Source organism: Anomaloglossus baeobatrachus, chromosome 6 (assembly GCF_048569485.1).
Source record: "Anomaloglossus baeobatrachus isolate aAnoBae1 chromosome 6, aAnoBae1.hap1, whole genome shotgun sequence".
Classification (NCBI taxonomy): domain Eukaryota; kingdom Metazoa; phylum Chordata; class Amphibia; order Anura; family Aromobatidae; genus Anomaloglossus; species Anomaloglossus baeobatrachus.
Genome location: NC_134358.1, coordinates 517,681,840 through 517,704,419, shown reverse-complemented (window position 1 = coordinate 517,704,419; position 22,580 = coordinate 517,681,840). Strand labels below are relative to the sequence as shown.

The following is a 22,580-nucleotide window of genomic DNA, read 5'->3' as shown; positions in this document are numbered from 1 at the left end:
TAAATTCATGGAATACTAGTACATTTCTCAAAAAACGAGCTCTCTGAAAAATGAAAGCTGTTAGTTGGACTGCATTATGGCTTGTCAGACTATTTATAGGACAATCCTAATGGCAAGTGACTAATGGCTGACAATTAATAGTTTACACAGCAGTTACCATGTAGAACACAGCTTCAGGAGCTTCACATATCTGGGACTAACAGGAACTCAAAATCAAAAATCTCTTTTTGCGCATGCTGTAGGCAAGCTGAAAGAGCAGAAGAATCATAATGAACAAGGCATGCAGACGAGATAAGAAAAACAGGGCAGGAGATGAGACTTTTAAGCATAGAAGGGGATTTAGCAATGCACTGGAGAGAAGTAGGTTTCAAAGCATGCGGGGCTGCGAGGTCATGATGTGAAAAGTAAAGCGAGAGCAGCATTATATGGGGATGGAAGAGTGACAGAAAACGCTCAGGTAGAGGAATGATTGAACCCGCTCCCTGCAGTGAACACATCCTGAGTTGTGAGAGACATATCGTCAGATCTGACGATTTAAGGTAGACAGAAAGGTTGGAAAGTTGTAGGTCATCTCTGAAGAAAATCCACACACCTCAACTGGCAAGGCATTCATCTAAAAATCATTGCTGCCAGTAAAGTAACAGAACAAAGCGGAGAAACAAAAAACTAAGTGGCAAGAATAAAAACTTTAAATGAATATTCTGGCACACACATCATGGAAGCACAGCAAGCGAGGAGTTTCAGTAGAATCCATGTTCCTCACGTCTGATCTCCATAATCAGTGTACCCACAATATACCTCAGTACACACGGCTAAAGGCCCATGGGAAACCCCAAAAGCCAACTCTGGTCACTTAAATCCACCCAAAATCAACAGTCTGCTAAATCATAGACAAATGATAGGAAGAAGAAAAGGCTCCTCTGTGCCGCTGACAGTGCCAATAACAGTCCAGAAAATCGAGATAGTGAGTGGATTTCAATGTCTACGCATTTCAAAGTACCTGTAGTTGTCCTGAGGAAGAATTCGGGAGGACTTTGAAACACGTAGACTTTAAAAAAAAATACATAAATAAATAAAAAAAAACCACTCAATACCTCTATGTTGTGGACAATTATTGGACCTGTCAGCAGCGCAGAGGAACCTGCTCTTCTTCCTATCAAGTGTTAACCATTAGTGAGTCAGCAGCAGTGTGGACAACCAAGCCAGGTGAGCAACTCAACTTTCTTCACAATTCCTTTTGTGGGATAAGACTATTGCAGCTTACATTTCTTTTTAGGACATCTCAATCATGGACAAATGTCAGAAATTCAGATTAGACTTCCATCAATTTCCAAGTTGAAACCTGTTGAGGCTGCATATATATTTTACATCTCAAACAACATTCTTAATCAAAAGGACACCAAAGGGTAGAGGCCCCCCCTCCCCGAGGACACCAAAGGGTAGAGGCTCCCCTCCGAGGACACCAAAGGGTAGAGGCCCCCCCCAAGGACACCAAAGGGTAGAGGCCCCCCCCCCCCCAAGGACACCAAAGGGTAGAGGCCCACCCCCAAAGACACCAAAGGGTAGAGGCCCACCCCCAAGGACACCAAAGAGTAGAGGCCACCCGAGGACACCAAAAGGGTAGAGGCCCGCCCCCCCGAGGACACCAAAGGGTAGAGCTCCCCCCACCCGAGGACACCAAAGGGTAGAGCTCCCCCCACCCAAGAACACCAAAGGGTAGAGGCCCCCCGAGGACACCAAAGGGTAGAGACCCCCCGAGGACACCAAAGGGTAGAGACCCCCCGAGGACACCAAAGGGTAGAGACCCCCCGAGGACACCAAAGGGTAGAGGCCCCCCCGAGGACACCAAAGGGTAGAGGCCCCCCGCGACACCAAAGGGTAGAGGCCCCCCGAGGACACCAAACGGTAGAGGCCCCCCGAGGACACCAAACGGTAGAGGCCCCCCGAGGACACCAAAGGGTAGAGGCCCCCCGAGGACACCAAAGGGTAGAGGCCTGGTCCCCCGAGGACACCAAAGGGTAGAGGCCTGGTCCCCCGAGGACACCAAAGGGTAGAGGCCTGGTCCCCCGAGGACACCAAAGGGTAGAGGCCCGGCCCCCCGAGGACACCAAAGGGTAGAGGCCCCCCCCGAGGACACCAAAGGGTAGAGGCCCCCCCGAGGACACCAAAGGGTAGAGGCCCCCCCGAGGACACCAAAGGGTAGAGGCCCCCCCGAGGACACCAAAGGGTAGAGGCCCCCCCGAGGACACCAAAGGGTAGAGGCCCCCCCGAGGACACCAAAGGGTAGAGGCCCCCCGAGGACACCAAAGGGTAGAGGCCCCCCGCGACACCAAAGGGTAGAGGCCCCCCGAGGACACCAAACGGTAGAGGCCCCCCGAGGACACCAAAGGGTAGAGGCCCCCCGAGGACACCAAAGGGTAGAGGCCCCCCCCGAGGACACCAAAGGGTAGAGGCCCCCCCGAGGACACCAAAGGGTAGAGGCCCCCCCCGAGGACACCAAAGGGTAGAGGCCCCCCGAGGACACCAAAGGGTAGAGGCCCCCCGAGGACACCAAAGAGTAGAGGCCCCCCGAGGACACCAAAGGGTAGAGGCCCCCCCGAGGACACCAAAGGGTAGAGGCCCCCCGAGGACACCAAAGGGTAGAGGCCCCCCGAGGACACCAAAGGGTAGAGGCCCCCCGAGGACACCAAAGGGTAGAGGCCTCCGAGGACAGCTAAGGGTAGAGGCTCTGAGGATGGCTAGAAGAAAAACCCATGTAAACACCTAGGATTAAAGGCCCAATGGATGTCTAACGTACAGTCAGTTCCACCCTCTTCTCCGTAATACACCAAAACGATGCCTAGAAACAAGTGCAAAAATGTCCTTGCTATGTAATGAAGACCAATTACCCACATGGTCCTTATAATTTTAATAACTGCTAGAGCAGTAAAGATAAGAGGATGATTTTCAGAACAGATTTCTTGAGACCCTAATAGTTTGGTTCCAGCATATAGCAGGAATATTGGAGTTATGGGGGGTTAGCGATATCAGCCTGCGGTTGCAGTACACATTTTCTCGAGAAGTACATTCCCCCTGGAGTAATAAAAGCTCTGTGGGAAGCAGGAACCATTTTTAATCTTATCAGCCTGCAATTTCAAACCTTATAAACTCAATGAAATACAGAATAATTGAAAATAGCAACTGTGAAGTCTTAAGCAAATTATGCCATTTCACATCCAAGTACTTAACTTGATAAAAATCTATATTTTATATTATTTTGGAAGCTAAAAAAACGTTGTATGAGAACACTAAACTTCAATGAGTGAAAAGTTAATGCAGTTGCCTAATTAGTCAGCCATTTCAGATAAAAAGAGTGGCCCTAAAACTTCAATGCAGAATGAAAACTTAGCCCAAAATAGAAAAGTTCATAAAATCTCCATTACTCTTTAGGTTTATTTTAATTTTTACATTTTTATATTCAGTTTATTCCTATGTGCTGGCACAATGATATACAGATGGAACATGGTAACACTTACTATACCATGTGGACAATATTAGTCGAATTTTTAATGGGTTTTAATACTGGTATCAATAATGATCTGACAAGAGGCGCAAGTGAAAAATCAGCAAGCAAGGCTTCTATTTAAAATAGTAGAAATAGGATATGAAATTTGTCATCAAAAGGAACATTTTCCCTAAAACTACAATAAATTAAAGTTGTCACACTGTCAACAATTCAATTTGAAGTGATTGGATTTGTAGGTAACCAGCACTGTTGGTGGTGTGTCCACCAATAATTCCAATATACGGTGTAGAAGGTAGCAGTGTAGTTTATGCTCAACGCTTTCCGAAGTTTTCCTACTACTTCAGGAGAATCACAAAGAAAACCCTGTAGAAGTCTGAGAAGTTCGAAACGCGTTGAGTATAAACTACGCTCTTAAGAATAAACCACACTTAAGAAAACATGAAGTCAGAACTTCAAAATGTATTGAGAATAAACCACACTTAACTTCTACAAGACATATTGGAATTATTTGTGCACACACCACTACCCACATCTCCGATCACTTTTCCACCACATTGGAACTGCCAAACTGTGGAGTGGCAAACAGCTGGAAAACCTCTATTATGAAACCCTACTAGTGTCACACAACCCTACTAGGAGAGCAGTAAGGCTTAATTTTATACACTGTTACTTGGATAAAACCCTACTGAGTTTGAACCCCATAGTCTATCTCAAAACCTCAATTTGGGCACAGGTGACCTTCAGAAAAAGCATGAGAACATCCAATATGGCTGGGGTCACATGAGGTAAGAGACATGCCTATATCAGGAGAACTATACCACATTTTGTTAGTGGAGTTATATGCTAATATTATTTATTCCACCTACTACACAATGCGATAATTGTTAATTCTCATCAATGAGATAATTGTTAATTCTCATCTCCAAGATCCTATGTGGCCATCATCCCTCATTCCATCATTGCGTCTGATGTGTCACGTCTAAAAGAGGCTGGCATAGACTATGGCTGAGTGCCTGTAATAAAGGGTTTCTTTACAAGTAGGAGCAGTCAGCACGGTGGTTCAGTGGTTAGCACTGCGGTCTTGTAGCCCTGGGTTCAAATCCCACCAAGGGCAACATCTGCAAGGAGTATGTATATTCTCCCCACATTTATGTGGATTTCCTCCATGGACTTAAAGGTGCCATATAAGCCAGTACAATAACTAAGTAGAGGGTTGCAAGACAAAACCACAGTTACTTCTGAGTTTCAGAACACCGCATTTTTTTTCAGCTACACCTGAATAGTCTGTTGCCCACCATATGGCAGCAACTCTGCCAGCCATGAACGTAGATTTGTAGGACCAAGCCACAAGTTATTTAATTCTACACCGTTCTACATCTGGAAGCCGTAGGGGATGACTACAGAAAACTACTCTGTTAACACAATCCGCGCACACCCATGATACAAGTTTCGACTGGGAGTGAGATTGCAGTTTGATCGGGATATGGCGAAAGTAATCAGGGGAAAGCATTGAAGAACAAAATACCATTGGCTTTTTATGAACGGGCAGGCAAAAAAAAAAAAATATGGATGGGGATGAGGAGGAAATAAACTGAGGATAGTACAAAAAAAATCAGACCAAACTGAAATAGAAACAGATGGTTAAAGCTGGCAAAAGCAATAAAAAAAAAAAAAAAGAAAACTAAAAAAAAAACCCTCACATTTATTCAGAACCAACAGATGCGATGAGTTTAAAATATTGCTGCTTTAGGATACACAAAGACTGTCAGCCCAGATTGTGGGATTGGGACAGTCTATCAGTTATTAATGATCTTGAAGAACAGAAGTCCTAGAACACTCTTGTGAAAAGGAAAATGGTACGACAGACACGGTGCAATGTGGGCTGCCAGTCTCCTTAGAGATGGAAGCGCAAAATGAGGCATGTTATACTGAGAGCAAGCAGCACAAACTTTGTTTTCTTCCTTAGGCAAATGAGGCAAGGAAAAGCTTTGTTTTCAAGCCCGGGAAGAACGGTTTAATAGCGGCCATCTTCTCGCCATTTAGACACTTCCAGCATCAGGCAGAACTTTTACTTGAGTGTTTACAGGTCGTTTTATAATTACCCTAAAGTGTTTACTCGTGTTTGGGGGGTTTTACAATATTCAGTGCAATTATGGTACATAAGAGAGTAACTAAGCTTAGATTTTATATATTTGTGTGTGTATATATATAATATATAATAATTAATAATAATTTTAATAATTTTATTCATTTATATAGCGCTATTAATTCCACAGCGCTTTACATACATTTGCAACACTGGGGCTCACAATCTAGAGTCCCTATCTGTATGTCTTTGGAGTGTGGGAGGAAACCGGAGAACCCGGAGGAAACGCACGCAAACACGGGGAGAACATACAAACTCCTTGCAGATGGTGTCCTTGGTGGGATTTGAACCCAGGACTCCAGCGCTGCAAGTCTGCAGTGCTAACCACTGAGCCACCACAAGACTGCAGTGCTAACCACTGAGCCACCGTATATATTATATATATATTATATATACACACACACACGCTGTGTAAATGTTATATATACATATACACACACAAACAACACACACGCAGTGTAAATATATATATATATAAATATACAATGTGTGTGTGTTGTGGTGTTGTGTGTGTATATATAGTATTCATATATATAATATATACGGTGGCTCAGTGGTTAGCACTGCAGTCTTGCAGTGCTGGGGTCCTGGGTTCAAATCCCGGACACCATCTGCAAGGAGTTTGCATGTTCTTCCCGTGTTTGCGTGGAAGAAACCCACACATTATATATATATATATATATATATATATATATATATATATATATATATATATATATATATATATATATATATATATATATATATATATATATATATAATGTGTGGGTTTCCTCCGGGTACTCCGGTTTCCTACCACACTCCATATTATATATATATATATATATATATATATATATATATATATATATATATATATATATATACATACATATACACATATATATATATATATATATATAGATATACACACATATACATACCCCTACCCCTCTACCTCCATATATTACCGGTATATATTTTTATTTTTTATTCTTTAACAACGTTGTCCAGCACGGAAAGATATGAAACATTTCAACTCATTTGGTTAGCAAATTTGTTTTCGTTACTAAAATATAAATTAAAAAAAAGAAGAATATAGGCAGCTTCAAAACTTCTGCCTTCCCCAGTCTCTTTGCCCACCTGCATTGATCTGGAAACACCCCCAATTAGGAGCACAGATGCTTGCACTGGATCAGCTGAGCTCCAGTGCCTCACTAATTTTGGGGCGTACATTACTAACTTTGGGGATAAGCCCCTGCAGGAGATTGTTTCGATGAGAATACCACTCCAAGGAAGAAACCGGTACTAACCCTTTCACTGATGATTGTTTCCCCTTAAAGGGAATCCATAAGCACAAAACTGTACAAATCAAGTACAGCCTCTTAAAGGGAACACAGCCCTAATAAAAATAGAGAAAAATCCAGCTTACCACCTTATAGAAAGGTTTTGTATGCACGGAACCACATCCTGATGGTGAATAGCAAGTAATCATTTACCAAAAAATAATGCTCCTGATTAAAAATTTCACGAATGCTTTATTTTCCAAAATTCATCATTAAAATCCAGCAAGACGTGGTGGGGGAAAAGGCAACGCGTTTCAATTGCTAGCGCTTTCTCAACGCTTGATGTCTCAAAAATTATTCTTTATTTCAAAAAGCTATTCGGGTGTTTGGTGCACCCTTGGCATGGCCAAGCAGTTCAATGAACCTTCCATCTATCTCCGCACACGTTTGATATCTCATTAACATATGAGAAGAGAGGAAAAAAAAAAAAGAAAGAACTACTTTGGATTAGTTCAACAACAGGTCTAGACATTTGACGTTCAGCTTTTTTATGGATATGTCCCCCTACAAGTTGTTGTATTTGGTTTGAACAGTCATTTTATACAGAGACGATTGACTCACACGGTGTAAGGAATTCATCAGTTATGTGACTAGAACACGGTCCGGACACCCTCAGGATGTGAAAAAATGTCGCTATCTACATGACACATTGAGAAATTGCATTTGTAAATATTACAAAGCCCAAGACATAAATCAATGAATTCCTTAAAGGTTTTGCACACTAAAAAAAAAAAAGCAAACAACAAAAAACAACAAAACTTTAAATGTGCTTAGTAATAATATTAATACTAATAAAAATGTGCCTTGATACCACCAGATATCATTGTTAGTCACAGGTACTGGAAATTTCACTTTCGGCCAATGTCCAGTGCTGGGTGTGGAGTGGGCTAGCTGATCTATTCCCTTTCTTACACCAAATGCTAACATGTCAATACAATAAGTTCTCTCCTGTGATTAACCAAAGCCAGAAGTGATGCTGCTGGACTTGAGATGATCTGGATATATGGGGATTGGGATATCTTTGTAAATCACAAGTATATTGGCAAACTAAAAGTGGTCAAGGTATAAGCATCTATCCACAATTACTGGACCTTTCGTTTTATAAGACACACCGGATTATAAGATGCAACAGAAATTTAGAGAGAAAAAAATCTGGGCTCAGTCTCAATCTAGTGGAGTCTTACCGGACGATGGGCAGCACCAGTGGTGGAGCGGAGTCACAGGAGGCAGGGGAGGTTCTGGAGTAGGGCGATACTGTGGGTGGTGCAGTGGGGTCCCAGATGCTCGCTGCTGGCACGGTGAGGCAGGAAGAGTATCCAGAAACTGTCAAAGGTGTGGGCTTCAAACAAATAGCGCATGGAGTCGACGCATACGCAGATTGAGCTCTTGGCTCAATGACAATCTGCGCATGTGCTACATTCAGGCGCCATTTTCCTTAAGTCCGCTGCAGGAAGATTAATGGGCCGGAGACGCCACGAGCGCGGATACCATCCTGAACTGAATGCTCCATCTGCTAACTCACCAACTCTAGACGCCATTATTTGAAGCTAGCACCGCCAACATTTTAAGAATGGTGGTCCCTGCCTCAAAGCCCGCAGTAAACCTGCAGCACAGTGCCCACGACCAATTTCATCTTCTGTGACCCCTCTCTACCTCACCCGGTACAGCTACATTCGGATTATAAGACGCACCCCCTCGTTTTCCTCCCAAATTTTTGGGCTGAAAAGTACATCTTATAATTCAAAAAATACGATAATGCAGAATGATCACAACAGAATGGGATCATCTTCTACTACGTGATGCAAGAGCAAACAATAAGATGCTCACAACACAAGACGCAGAATAGATATGGATCACACTAAATAGGCTATTATACTGAAAGCTTCATGAAACCTTTGAAAGTCTATGGCTGCCAGGGCGCGCACATATTTCAAGACTTCTTCAAAGACCCAACAGACTTCTAGAGTCGCTCCAAATTTTACATTATCTCAAGAGTGAAACATCTGCTGCAATAACCTGAATGTTACCAGGCTCTGCGGGGTACACAAGAAAAACAAATTTAACGACAGAGATTTTATTTAAATTTCACATATAAATTTGTCAAGGCAGACGCAAGAAAATACAATCTTTATGTGAAAATTTACTGTATCAATATTGCGTAAAACTATAGCGGCATAAATAAAGCAGATTACCAGGTGCTTTATGGAAGCGAAAATGGGCCCATATTTTATTATTTTATCTACTTCAATTCTGTGAAGGGAAATAACCTTCAAGTATAAAACTAGTACAGTGAGTGCTTCATTTTTCAATCATGTCAAAAAGCCTAAATGCTGTTTGCTACCGGGAAAAAAAAATGTGCAAACAAATAATATTAATTTGTACAGATCTATATTCATGGCAAGAATTACCGGATGAAAGTTTAATGGTAGCTGTCAGCTCTATTAAAGTAATCTACTTTGCCACTGTTACAATGTTAGGTTCTTTTATGTTGCAGTATTCCATTTATGTGAATGGCAGACCTTGACAAACTCGCAAAATTGTACATTACAGCGGGATTTCCGAACACCATTATCCTTGATAGATGGAGATCTAATAGTAAAACCCTAAAACGACTAAATATTAGTCATATAATGTACGGTGAGCAATAAACAGATATCACTGGCATGATCAAACAGATTATCATACCAATATTTATGTTAGGAGCAGCACCAAAGAAAATTAGTAGAAAGGAAAGACCATTCGATGAATGGGGAAAATAAAGACAATCCTGGACACAATGGAGCAATTAAAGAGGACCTATCTATAGGTCAAAAGTGGTCACTTTTTTTTTTTTTTTTAATCTTATTTTATTCACGCTGATCTGCTGACTATTTGGATTTTAAAGGGGTTGTCCACTACTGGGACAACCTTCTGATTCTACAGGTTTCCCCCAGGTAAAATAGTAAAGAAATTTCTCACCTCCTGTACAGTCACCCTTCCAGTGGTGTCCGGAATCGCAGTGCTGGGGCACACATGAGGCTGTGACATCACACGAGCCCCGCATCCAATCAGCACCAGCTTCCTTCTCCCCAACTTCGGGCCAAACGAGTTAATCAACAGGAAGTCAGCCGTGGTACTAACTTCCTGTTTTGTCTGAAGGCGGACAGAGAGAAGCTGGAGCTGATTGGACGCGGGGCTCGCCTGTCGTCACAACCCCACGTGAGTCCCGGCACCGCGATACCGGGTACCACTGGAAGGGCGCTAGTACGGGAGGTGAGAATAGGCTTTACTATTCTACCTGAGGGAAACATGTAGAATCAGAAGGGGTTGTCTTAGTAGTGGACAACCCCTTTAAAAAATATATATATATATATATATATATATATATATTATTATATATATATATATATATATATATATATATATATATATATATATATATATATATATATATATAGCTATCTCTGTCTCGTTGGGATGTAAAAAAAATTTGTTGAACGCCTTATCTGTGTAGATTTGTACTTTTTTTTTTTTTTTAAAATTACCACTACTTTTACATTTAGGCGATAAAAGTGGAAGCACTAAACACCCAAGGAGTCGGCCACCAGCTGTCAAATTTAGGAGAACTCAGAACACAAATTAAGGCAAGCAAAAAAAAAAAAACAAAAAAACCCCGCAAAAATATATAATTGCTTTCAGCCATGGATTTCACCATCTACCTTTAGAAAAACCCAGTATGTGCCGATTATTTTTAGGAGGTGTGCGCCATCCTTTATTTGGAGCAACTTATTCCAACACAGAAACTCTCCTGCTGATTAAACTGTGATTTTATCAAAAGTACAATAAGTAGCACAGTAAGGCTGGGGCCACACGGAGGGGAGGGGAGGGGCCACACGGAGGGGAGGGCCGGCGCAGGCGAGGGGGGGGGGGGCGGTGCAGACGAGTGGAGGGGCGGCGCAGACGAGTGGAGGGGCGGCGCAGACAAGGGGAGGGCCGGCGCAGACAAGGGGAGGGCCGGCGCAGACAAGGGGAGGGCCGGCGCAGACAAGGGGAGGGCCGGCGCAGACAAGGGGAGGGCCGGCGCAGACAAGGGGAGGGCGGGATTTTTCTCCCTCTCTCCTCTGTTGCCGGCTATTGACATTCTCGCTCTGCAATCGCATTACACCGGTGTACTGTGAGTGCAGTGCGATTTTTCTCTCGCCCCATAAACTTGAATGGGTGCGAGTGAAACAGGATTGAATTTCACCCACAGCATGCTGCGACTGTTTTCTCGGTCCGATTAGGGCTGAGAAAATAATATCTCATGGGTGCTGACAGAGTAATATTGGTCCGAGTGGAATGCAATGTTTTATCGCACTCCACTCGCTCCGATTTTCACGCCGTGTCTTAGGCCTAAGTGACATATCGCTGGAATTAGAACCTTAGAACCTCTGCCTCTACATTACTGTGCTCTCAGATTAGGAAGCAAAAACTTGGTAAGAGATTCCCTGTACTAGTATAAAAAAAAACAAAAAAAAAAACCACACCAAAAGAACTGAACTGCTGCTTCTTTATGAAGAAAAGAAAAAAAAAAGAAGATAGAAAAACGTAGCAGTTTTTCATTTCAGTAATATGAAAAATGCAGGTGTATCTTTAGGCTATGTGTCCACAGTAAAAGGTCCCTGCGGATTTTTTTGCCTGAAAATCCGCAACTTTCGCGGCAAATCCGCACCCGCGGATTTGCCGCGGATTTACCGCGGATTTGCCGCGGATTTTGATGCGGATTTTATTTTTTTTTTTTTCCCCATTCAAAACAGAAAATCCGCACCAAATCCGCACCAAACAATTGACATGCTGCAGTTTGTTCCGCATCAAAATCCGCGGCAAAATCCGCAGCGGAAAAATCCGCAGCATGGGCACAGCATTTCCAAAATGCCATTGAAATGGCTGGGGAGTAGCTGTGCTGCAGATTTTCGGCAAATCCGCGCTAAATCCGCGTCAAAATCCGCGTCAAATCCGCGATAAATCCTGTAGCGTGGGCACATAGCCTTATAGATTTTGCTGGCACTGTAAAAAGCAGCTTTTTCCAAAACGTTTTTTATTGATTTTTCAAATTTGTAAAAACATGACAAGTATCATTGCAAAAGAAGAACATTCGTCTGACAAAATGTGACATAGAGGTGGGTGATACCCCAATTTGAAGTTCCATGTTGCTGTTCGATTTAAGATAGTATACAGTAACATTAAACCAAAACATAGGTAATGAAATATAATATAACATATGCAATACAATTCGTTAAATCTCTGTGTCGTCCCTGAATGATTTCAATTTTGCTAGCGTGTCTTGGTATTCCCAACCGTCTCGTCTCCCCCTCCCGCCAGAGCCCCCTCCTAGGTGATTCTCAGTTTACCCAGGCTGTCCTGAATATCGCTCAGGATATACCACTCTGAGTGAACAAAAGGTGCCATCAGGTTAATTATTTCTCCCTGTGTGAATTGGCTTTCAATAAAATGTCTCCATCTCACAAAAAACTTGGCTGTCAACCCATCTTTATCCCTCTCCGCTTCTAGTTTTTCCCACTTCAGAAGGTTGTGTAGTTCGCCCACAACCTCCTTTATGGATGGGCCCTCCCTTTGAATCCAGTGTTTTAAGATGCAACGCTTAGCTATCAAGGCTATGTCATGCATTATTGCGTATTTCCTCTTTTCCTGCGTGCTCGGTCCTCCTCCTACTCCTCCCTCAAAGGAGTGGAAAATCCACACCATTAAGTCTAGTTTGCTGAAAATTCCCCATGTTGACTGGGCAAATAGTCTGACTTGGTTCCAGAACCTAGCGATTGTCTCACATTCCCATAGCCCATGCAGCATATCCGTTTTTTCTTTTTGACACTTAGGACACCACCTATCCCTACCTGGTATGTTGAAACCCATAATGGCCCTATGTAGAATTCTGAATTGAGTGTCTCTCCATCTCTCATTGGTAATGTGTTTCCGCACTTGTACCCATCCTCTCAGTATATCATCCACCACTTCTTCCCTTCCCAATTGTTTCCCCCACGCTTTTAAAGTCCGACTATCCTCCCGAGAGATAAGCACCCCCCTTAGCGATCGATAAATTTTAGAGACATTTATACTTGTTACATCACATTCCAGTAACTCATCAATCGAACTTCTGTTCAGCTCTCTTCCAACCACACCCAGGTCTCCTATTATTCCATGTTTCAATTGTTCATACTGGATGACATGTGAGCTATTAAGGTTGTACTTATCCAGCACTTCCCGACCTGTCATCCACCTCCTGTCCTCCACATTCATAACATCTATCATTCTCCTGACTCCCCTCTCTTTCCATCTAGTAAATAGCTTGTTTTCTCGTCCCAGGGGAAAATTTGGGAATGCCCAGGGGTTCAAGTACTTGGACACTTTCCATGAGAGCCCCAGTTTTTTCCTTACCGACTTCCATGTTAGCATGGTGTCTCGGAATATAATTGAGTTCCTTATGTGCCCTTCAACCCTGGATAGTGGGGAGTGCAGAATGGACGTCAGATCCCACGGTGACGCATATTTAGTTTCCATCGCATGATCTGAGTGCCTACTCGTTCCTCTCACCCAATCAATTACATGCCTCATGATACATACAAGATTATACCCTTGGACATCTGGAAAGTTTAGACCTCCCTCCTCTGCTGACTTCATCAGCGTACGCAGCTTTATTCTGGGTTTCCTTCCCCTCCACAGAAATTCTGTATACGCGGAGTTGAGCTTATTCACATCCTTTAGTTTTAGCAATAGCGGGATTGTCTGGAAGGGATACAGCAGCCTAGGAAAGCTCATCATTTTTATCAGGTGGCATCTTGCCAGTAATGGAAGTGGCAGACCTTTCCATCCCTTTAATTGAACTATAATTTTCCTGATTAGCGGTCCATAATTCAAGTTATAGATTGTTTCCACCGATCTTCCTACATGCACTCCCAGGTATTTAATTGAAGATTGTGCTATAGGAAAAAGCAGCTTTTTATTAGCATGGATTTGCCTAAAACCAATGAATAGAACATAAAAAAGCAGTACAAAATGCACTGTGTGAATATAGTCGTACGGTAGGCCCGATTTAGGAAATTGTGAAGCTAAATCCATGTGAAATCTGCATCCCACGCATGTCAATGGTTTATATACAGTATATACACTAGATATATATACATATGGACATTATATATATATATATATATATATATATATATATATATATATATATATATATATATATGTACACACACATATATATATATATATATATATATGTACACACATATATATATATATGTACACATATATATATATACATATATGTACACATATATATATATACATATATATATACATATATATATATATATATATACACATATACATATATATACATATACATACATATATGTAAACATATACATATATACATATTATATATATATACATACATATACATACATATACATATATATACATATACATATACATATATACATATACATATACATATATACATATACATATACACATATACATATATACATATATATATATGTATGTATGTATTTGCTAAACCTCTGTTGAAAGGAAAAAAAAATATCGAAATATGTAGTGCAACTGCTTTATCATGGATTTCATATAAGGAAAAAAAAAAAAACACAAAAATAAATCCCACTCGATGGAGGAAAATTCTTGTGCAGATTCGCAGTTGTGAAACCTTCAGAAATTCCAAGGGTCGGAATCTAAGACGACTGCTAATTCAGAGTGTAATAATACAGCAAAAAGCAAAACAAATGTGGAAAGTTAGACAAAACAAGGAGTAAAGCGCCCTCGTTATATTCTGGAAAACTCAAAGCAAATATCCATCTGAGCCTGATATTCCGGATATGGAAAAATCAAGTTACATTTGGATTATGGACTTGATTTAATGGCTATAATGCTTTTTATTTTCCCGGTTTATCCTGCAAAGTAGAAACATAAAGCTTGCGCCGAGCTGAAACCAAGAAACCTAAAATAAAATCATTTTTTCCCCGTTTAATAATTTGAGCAGATTAACTTACATAGGTCTGTATTGTTTTAATTTAGTTCACCGCTGTGAGTGATTTTCTGCAATTTGATTTCTGGAAATCAAATTTTTGTATCAGTCTGGGTAGAAATGAAATAAGGAGGGCAGACTGGTATAGAAAATAATTTCATTGCATATGGATGAATTACGATCTCGGCTCTGGCGGAGGAGGAGCAGTCAAACACATTGTTAATCATAAAATATTAGACTTTCAGCCTAGGATCATACCATGAGATCTTTAAAGACTATACGAGGATAAGGCAAATCAGGAAAGCCATCATCTGGGGATGTTTAGCAAAGATGGAAAATCGAAAAGATGGAGAGTTTAAAAAAACAAATAAAATTAATGGAGAAAAAACAAAACAAAAAAAAAACATAAAAAGATGTATACCTATATACATCTCTCTCCTATAATGTATATATGCACTTTGTCATCCCAAACTCATAGACATATATGAATATATCACTTTTGGGTCAAGCGGACCCTCGGCCAGTAAATGCAATGGCTGTCCTTACTTGATATGTGAATCCAGCCTTAAAGGGAACCTGTTAGTTTTAATATGCAACCAGAACCACAAGTAGTTCTGGGTGCATATTGCTAATCCCTGCCTGGCAGTCCCAGCACCTAGAAACATAAGATAGCGAGATCTTTAGAAAAGGGATTTCTAGAGATCCTTTAATGAGCACAGGGACTAGTGGCAAGGGCGTTATTTCTACCGACTAGTCTGCCCTCTTCGCATGCTAGCACACCCACTTGGCCTAGTAACATGCTACTCAAGGCCCAGCGTCATCAGCAGTGACGTGTGTACCCGTGTCCGTTGTCACCGATTGGGATGCCGGGTTTAGGCTCATTGTGCATGATCAGAAGTCCCGGCACTTCTGTTCATGCGCACTAGAACCGTCTGAAGCCGGAACATGTACACCCGGCTTCATAGTGCGCATGACAGAAAGTGCTGGGGGAAGCGCACTAAACCTAAACCCGGTGTCTGAGGTGGTGACAATGGACACAGGTAAGCGCATCTATGCTGACAATGCTGGGCACTGAATAGCATTTTAGTATGCCCCAGTGGGTGTGCTAACATGCTAAGAGGGTGGACTAGTCAGGGAAACTAACACCCTTGCAACTAGTCCCCGCGGTCATTAGCATATCATAGAGGATCTTTAGAAATACTTTTTCTAAAGATCTCTTTATCTATGATAGTGTATACAGGGACGGTTAGGCAGGGATTAGCAATATGCACCCAGAACTGCTCGTGGTTCTGAGTGCATATTGGACCTGACAAGTTCCCTTTAAAAGGGGTTAGGAAACAATTTTCATATATCCTACTAGGGAATCCTGAGTTAATAAAGGGGGCCCTCTTTTTCAGGGGATTTATTTCTCTCTTGGCCAGAGTAAAGAGCAGTTAGAAAGAGCGTCCCTGACTTTGGAGGACCTATCGTGTCCTGTAATACACAGACAAATCATTAATTTGCATATATTCTGTGTAATACTTTATTTCCCCAGTGGGGGCACTGCAGGGAAAAAGCAAGGATTCCCCACAGATTAGAGCAGATTCAAGAGGGATACTAAAGCGGGCTTTACACGCTATGATATTTCTAGCAATTGCTAGCGATATCGTACGCAAAAGCACCCGCCCCCGTCGTGCATGCAATATCATGTGATCGCTGCCGTAGCAAACATTATTACTACGGCAGCGTCACACGCACTTACCTGGTCAGCAGCGTCGCTGTGACTGTCGAACAATCCCCCCCTCAGGGGGGAGGTGCGTTCGGCCTCACGGCGACGTCACTGAGTGGCCGGCCAATCAAAGCGGAGGGGCGGAGATGAGCGGGACATAACATCCCGCCCACCTCCTTCCTTCCTCATTGCGGGCGGGACGCAGGTAAGGTGAGGTTCCTCGCTCCTGCAGTGTCACACACAGCGATGTGTGCTGCCGCAGGAACGAGGAACAACATCTATAAACAACCAATAACAATTTTTGGTTTTAGGACGACCTCTCCATGGTGAACGATTTTCACCACTTTGGAGGACGTTTAAGGTCGCTGGTAAGCGTTACACGCTGCGATACCGTTAATGACGCCGGATGTGCATCACTAACGACGTGACCCCCGACGATAAAACATTAACGATATCGTAGCGTGTAAAGCCCCCTTAAGAGTCAATACAGGCTAGCTTGAAAAAGGGCCAGCTTTAAGAAAGGAAAGGGGTCCCGTCTAAGGATCTGTAAATACACCTCGTAAAATAGGTATTTGGGATCAGACGATGACCCCTTAAGTGAAAATACATCTTCCAAATTCCTTTATACCAAACATTGACAAACTTTTTACAACTTTTTAAAAAGTTGGTTATCTACTTTTGTTTGTAGTCCTAGATTTCATGGTAAAATCCCAGGTGTAAAAATGTTCTATGATGTTATAGAATTACAGAGTAATATCTCTTATAATGGGCCAATTGTTTTTACATTATAATCATCATAAATATCAATGTTTTACCTGCTCCTGCCTCTCTAGCCACTTGTCCACCAGGGGATGACTGGCACTCAAGGAAGAGCGAGCTTTATCCCTTTCAAACTGTTTAGACCAGTTACTGGTATCCCTGGGCAGACTCCTGTAGTTCTCATCTTTCTGTTTTAAAAGAAAGAAAAATGCATTATTGTAGGGGACTTTATATATAGACACTGTATATACAGTGCGTATTACGCTACAGCGCGGAAATTCTACTTCTAAGTAATTCCACTCCCGTTGTAGGTAAGACATTCCATCGGTCAAGAAAAGACCAACAATCACTGCCAAACAAAAACTACAAAAAAGTATCACAACTAACCTCAACTAAAAGCAGCCTTAGGATATAATTTATCATTTACAACATAAAAAAATATAAAAAAAAGCTATAAAATAAATGATTTGCATTTACACAGTCAACATTGAGAGAAGGCAATGAACTGTCAAATATGTTGACACAAGAAAAGAACAGTCTACACTACAGACAACCAAAACTACAGGAAAATCCAGTGTTATAAGTTTATTAAAAAAAGCAATAGTTTATTATCAACACAAAAAAAGTAAAAAAAAAAAAGCAAAAAAAAGAAATCCGATTTAAGAAAGCCAGTCAAGCAGTAGATAAAGGGGCCAAGATCCTATCCCAATATGTAGTAGGTGTAATAAGAAGAATAGTAGCAAATACCTCCAATTAGAATACTATAGGTCTCCTGATTAGCTATGTCTCTTACCTCATGTGCAGGGCATTGTAGCGTAGGTATCCATGGTATGACCACAAGCAACTAACTGTGACTATATGCGCAACCATGGTCATAACCATGGATACCTAAGGCCCTGTAATGCCCTGCACATGAGGTAAGCAACATCGTTACTCACCAGACAACGATATTTGGTGTTTGGACGACCTCTCCAAAACCAACGATTTTTACCACTTTTGCGATCGTTGAAGGTCTCTCGTACATGTTACACGCTGCGATGTTGCTAACGACGCCAGATGTGCGTCAGAAACACCGTGACCCCGACGATAAATCGTTAGCGATATCGGAGCGTGTAAAGCCCCCTTAACACTCACTAGAGGGACACTAACTACATCAATGGAGAGAAAACTTCCATTTTCCCGCCTTTAAAAATTGCACAATTTAGGCCCAAAAATAGATATGAATGGGTTTTATTATCGCCAATCTATGGATCAAAACTGCTGGCGACTAGAAATGTATTTAAAGGGTAAATAAGGGAATTATAGGGGCAAGTAACATCTGCCCTTATATGTGAATTCAAGAAGTCCACAACGATATGTCACTTATCAAAACATAGATTAAAGGGGATGTCCTGTGACAAACAAAAAAAACCTCAAAATGTAGATTGGCTCCTGTCCCAGCACTCCCCCCCCCCCCCCTCCCCTCCTCTCCCCTCCCCTCCCGGACTCCACACATTGTTTGGTCTGTACAAAAACCAGCAGGGGATCCAGAAAGCATCGGAACAGAAAGCAGTATGGTTTGGTGTTTTAAAAGAGTTCTAAATGCTGTAAAAATAGGAAAATAGGAAAAATAAAGAGCAGCTAAGACCTCTACTTGTTATATGTATAAGGAAAACCAATATAAATTACTTGTGTTCTGGTATCACAGTCCGTTATTGCATAAATGTAATCCTAACATCCCTAACCAATATTGGAGGTGTGGATCCAATGATGGAGACTTAACCCATATTTTTGGGAGTGTTCTGCCATACAAACATTTTGGAATAAGGTAAAAAATGTAATCTTTGAGCTTGCAAGCCATCACATTCCATTAGACCCTAAATTCTACTTGCTTAATATCCCCCTATTTCGGAGTGACCGTAGGACCCAACACATTCTTCTGCATTTGACAACAGCCGCAAGATGTTTAATAACAAGGAACTGGAAGTTGGCTCTTTTTCACTTTCACTCAGTGAGTTAGGCTGCGTTCACACATCAGTTTTTGGCCATCAGGCGCAATCTGGCAAAAACATGAAAAACCGCATCTGGCGTCTGTTGCCGCCAGATCTGTTTTTTCATTAGCGCCGGCTTGCGCCAGATGGCCTTGCGTTTCATCCGGCTTTTGCCGGATCCGTCAAAATTTGCTTGTCCGGCGGCTGGATAAAACGTTGAAGTGAACGTTTTTGTGTCCGGCAAAATACCGTATCGTGCCGGATCCGGCGTTTTATAATGGAAGCCTATGGACGCCGGATCCATCGCCATCTGTCATATGCCGGAATCCGGCACCGGTTTCTGTTTTTTTTAATTGAGCATGCTCAGTATCAGAACAGATCCATAAAAAAAACTGAATAAACTGATGGAAAAAAACTGATGCAACCGATCCGTTTTTTCAACGGATCCGTTGCATTAGTTTTTTCGCCGGATTGTGCCTGATGGCAAAAAACTGATGTGTGAACTTAGCCTAACATTCTCAGGTGCAAGACCTTTCAGGTATGGAACATCTCACAGCTTTAATAAATAACACGTCTGAACGTTTTTAAGCAACATGGAATCTGTGGGATGTATATTGGGCCCAGAATGTTTAATAAGGGTAATTACTTCGCAAACAATACCATCAACCCTCAGGGCTCTTTCCCTCCTTTTCCCTTCCTCATGTTTCATTGTCTTATCCATTCCACCATTTGTCATTACTATATTTGTTAAATGGTTTGCATTGAACTTCTATATACACTCCAAGTTTGAAGTGATCTATCCCTGTAAGGTTCTGTTGTAAAATCAATAAATAGTAGAATATATATATATATATATATATATATATATATATATATATATATATATATATATATATATATATATATATATAATGTCTAATATATATAATAATCTATATATATCTTATATCGCACTCTAAGCAGGTTAAAACCATTCTAATGATCAAATTCTTCTTCACCAGAGCTGGACGGCACGGCCAGTAAATCCGAGGATAGGGTAACTCATGGATGAATACAATGGTTGGGCGCTCCACTACTGTAGAGGACCTCACCATGGGATCCCGAGCTGAAGTCATTTATATGAAGGTAGTGTACTACTTGCTGTGAGCGTTCACTGGTTTCCAGCTTATTGTCTGAATTTACAGACTGTCACATATCTCTATTCCCTACAAAGCTTGCTGAAGGTCTGTGTGATCCGGGAGCTCCGTTGCCACTTAGAAGGGAACAGAGCACAAGCGGGAGATTTAACACGTCGGCTCCGAATAGATGTGTCTATTAACTTGGTCTGAGACAGACAAAAATCTACAAATCTTGTAAGAATCCACAAGGAACTACAGGATGGTTCTAAAAACAAAAAAAGTAAGGAATTCTCTATAATAAAAAAAGTCTACGATAAAACAAACTTATTCTACAATTATGTTGTGTAATGACCAGGAGAACGCAGCTTGGCATATTTTTAATGAAAAGCTCATTTACCTGAATATCATTTCTGTTTACTACAAAGTGGGGTATTTTTTGGGTGGAAAGTACGTGGAGCAGATGAAAAGGATAGATGGAGACATTGTTTTAAAGAAATATGCAGCATATGAATGCAACCTTAGAAGGCAAGATCCAAAAGAAACGGTGCTCAGTTCCGGCATAAAATCATAAAGTGAGGACAGCTGTGGCATCTTCTCACAAAGAACATTTATTCTATAATCACAGGATGGTGAAAACTCTTAAATCACCAAAGTGTCGGCATATTTGGAACCCCTTTAGTCGTCAGAAAAGAGGTCTTCACTAGAGTTGAGCGCGGTTCGTGGTTCTCCAGTTCTAGGCTCGAGTGATTTTGGGGCCTGTTCTAGATCGAACTAGAACTCGAGCTTTTTGCAAAAGCTCGATAGTTCTAGAAACGTTCGAGAACGGTTCTAGCAGCAAAAAAACAGCTAAATCCTAGCTTGGTTTCTGCTGTAATAGTGTAAGTCACTCTGTGAATCACACTATTATGACATTTCAGTGTATAGTGTGCGTGAACAGCGCCTTTAGATCACTGCTGTTTCTATAATGGCGATCGCCATTTTTTTTTTTTTTTTTTCTTGTCTTCCTTCACTAAGCGCGAGCGTCTTGTGGGGGGGCCAGCATGTCAGCCAATCCCAGACACACACACAGCTAAGTGGACTTTGAGCCAGAGAAGCAACGGCATGTGTGATAGGATGTCCATGTCACATGTCCCTGCATTATAAAACCGGACATTTTCTTCCAGGACGCCATTATCTGCCTTCTGCGTCCTTGGTGTCAGACATCACTGTCGCAGCTCCGTCCTCCTGAGTCCTATCGCCGATACAACTGTATGCGCTGCAAACACAGCGTTAGACAGCTTAGGGAGAGCACTTTATATCAGTCCTTTTAAGGGCTCAAACCGGCAGGGTCAGAGTTAAGGTGACAGGTCCTGAAAACAGCGCCAGCGTCTGTGTAGCCAAGGTCAGGGATTTCCTCCCTGCATTTCCCTATTAGGAGGGAATAGAAAGGCAGGCTTCCATTCCTCTACCCAGAGCCCCAAAATCCTGGCACTGTACCCTCCTGTCCTCTGCATGCTCCAACTAATTATAACGAAGCCATTATACTAGCAAACACTCAGTGTACCTAGTGGCATCCTATCTGTGGCTATTGGACTTTGCTATAGTCCCACTAGTGCAAAGACATTTGCAGAGCGCATCTGCCTGCATTGCACACTCCAACTCATAACTAAGCCATTATACTAGCAAACACTCAGTGTACCTAGTGGCATCCTATCTGTGGCTATTGGACTTTGCTATAGTCCCACTAGTGCAAAGACATTTGCAGAGCGCATCTGCCTGCGTTGCACACTCCAACTCATATAACTAAGCCATTATACTAGCAAACACTCAGTGTACCTAGTGGCATCCTATCTGTGGCTATTGGACTTTGCTATAGTCCCACTAGTGCAAAGACATTTGCAGAGCGCATCTGCCTGCATTGCACACTCCAACTCATAACTAAGCCATTATACTAGCAATTTTTGCTGCCAGTTTAAGGGCCGTAGTTGCATTGTCAGGGATATTTATTCTTTATTATTCTGCTGTTAATAAAGCTAGACCACCGCTGCAA

At 41.8% G+C, this 22,580-nt stretch overlaps 1 protein-coding gene across 1 annotated transcript in view; it reads right to left on the bottom strand.

Annotated features, from left to right (window-relative positions):
* PARD3 (par-3 family cell polarity regulator) overlaps positions 1-22,580 on the bottom strand; it is an 807,488-nt gene that overhangs the window by 454,478 nt on the left and 330,430 nt on the right. The window contains 1 exon segment of the mRNA XM_075315482.1: positions 17,520-17,651. Coding sequence (XP_075171597.1) covers positions 17,520-17,651 — 132 coding nt within the window.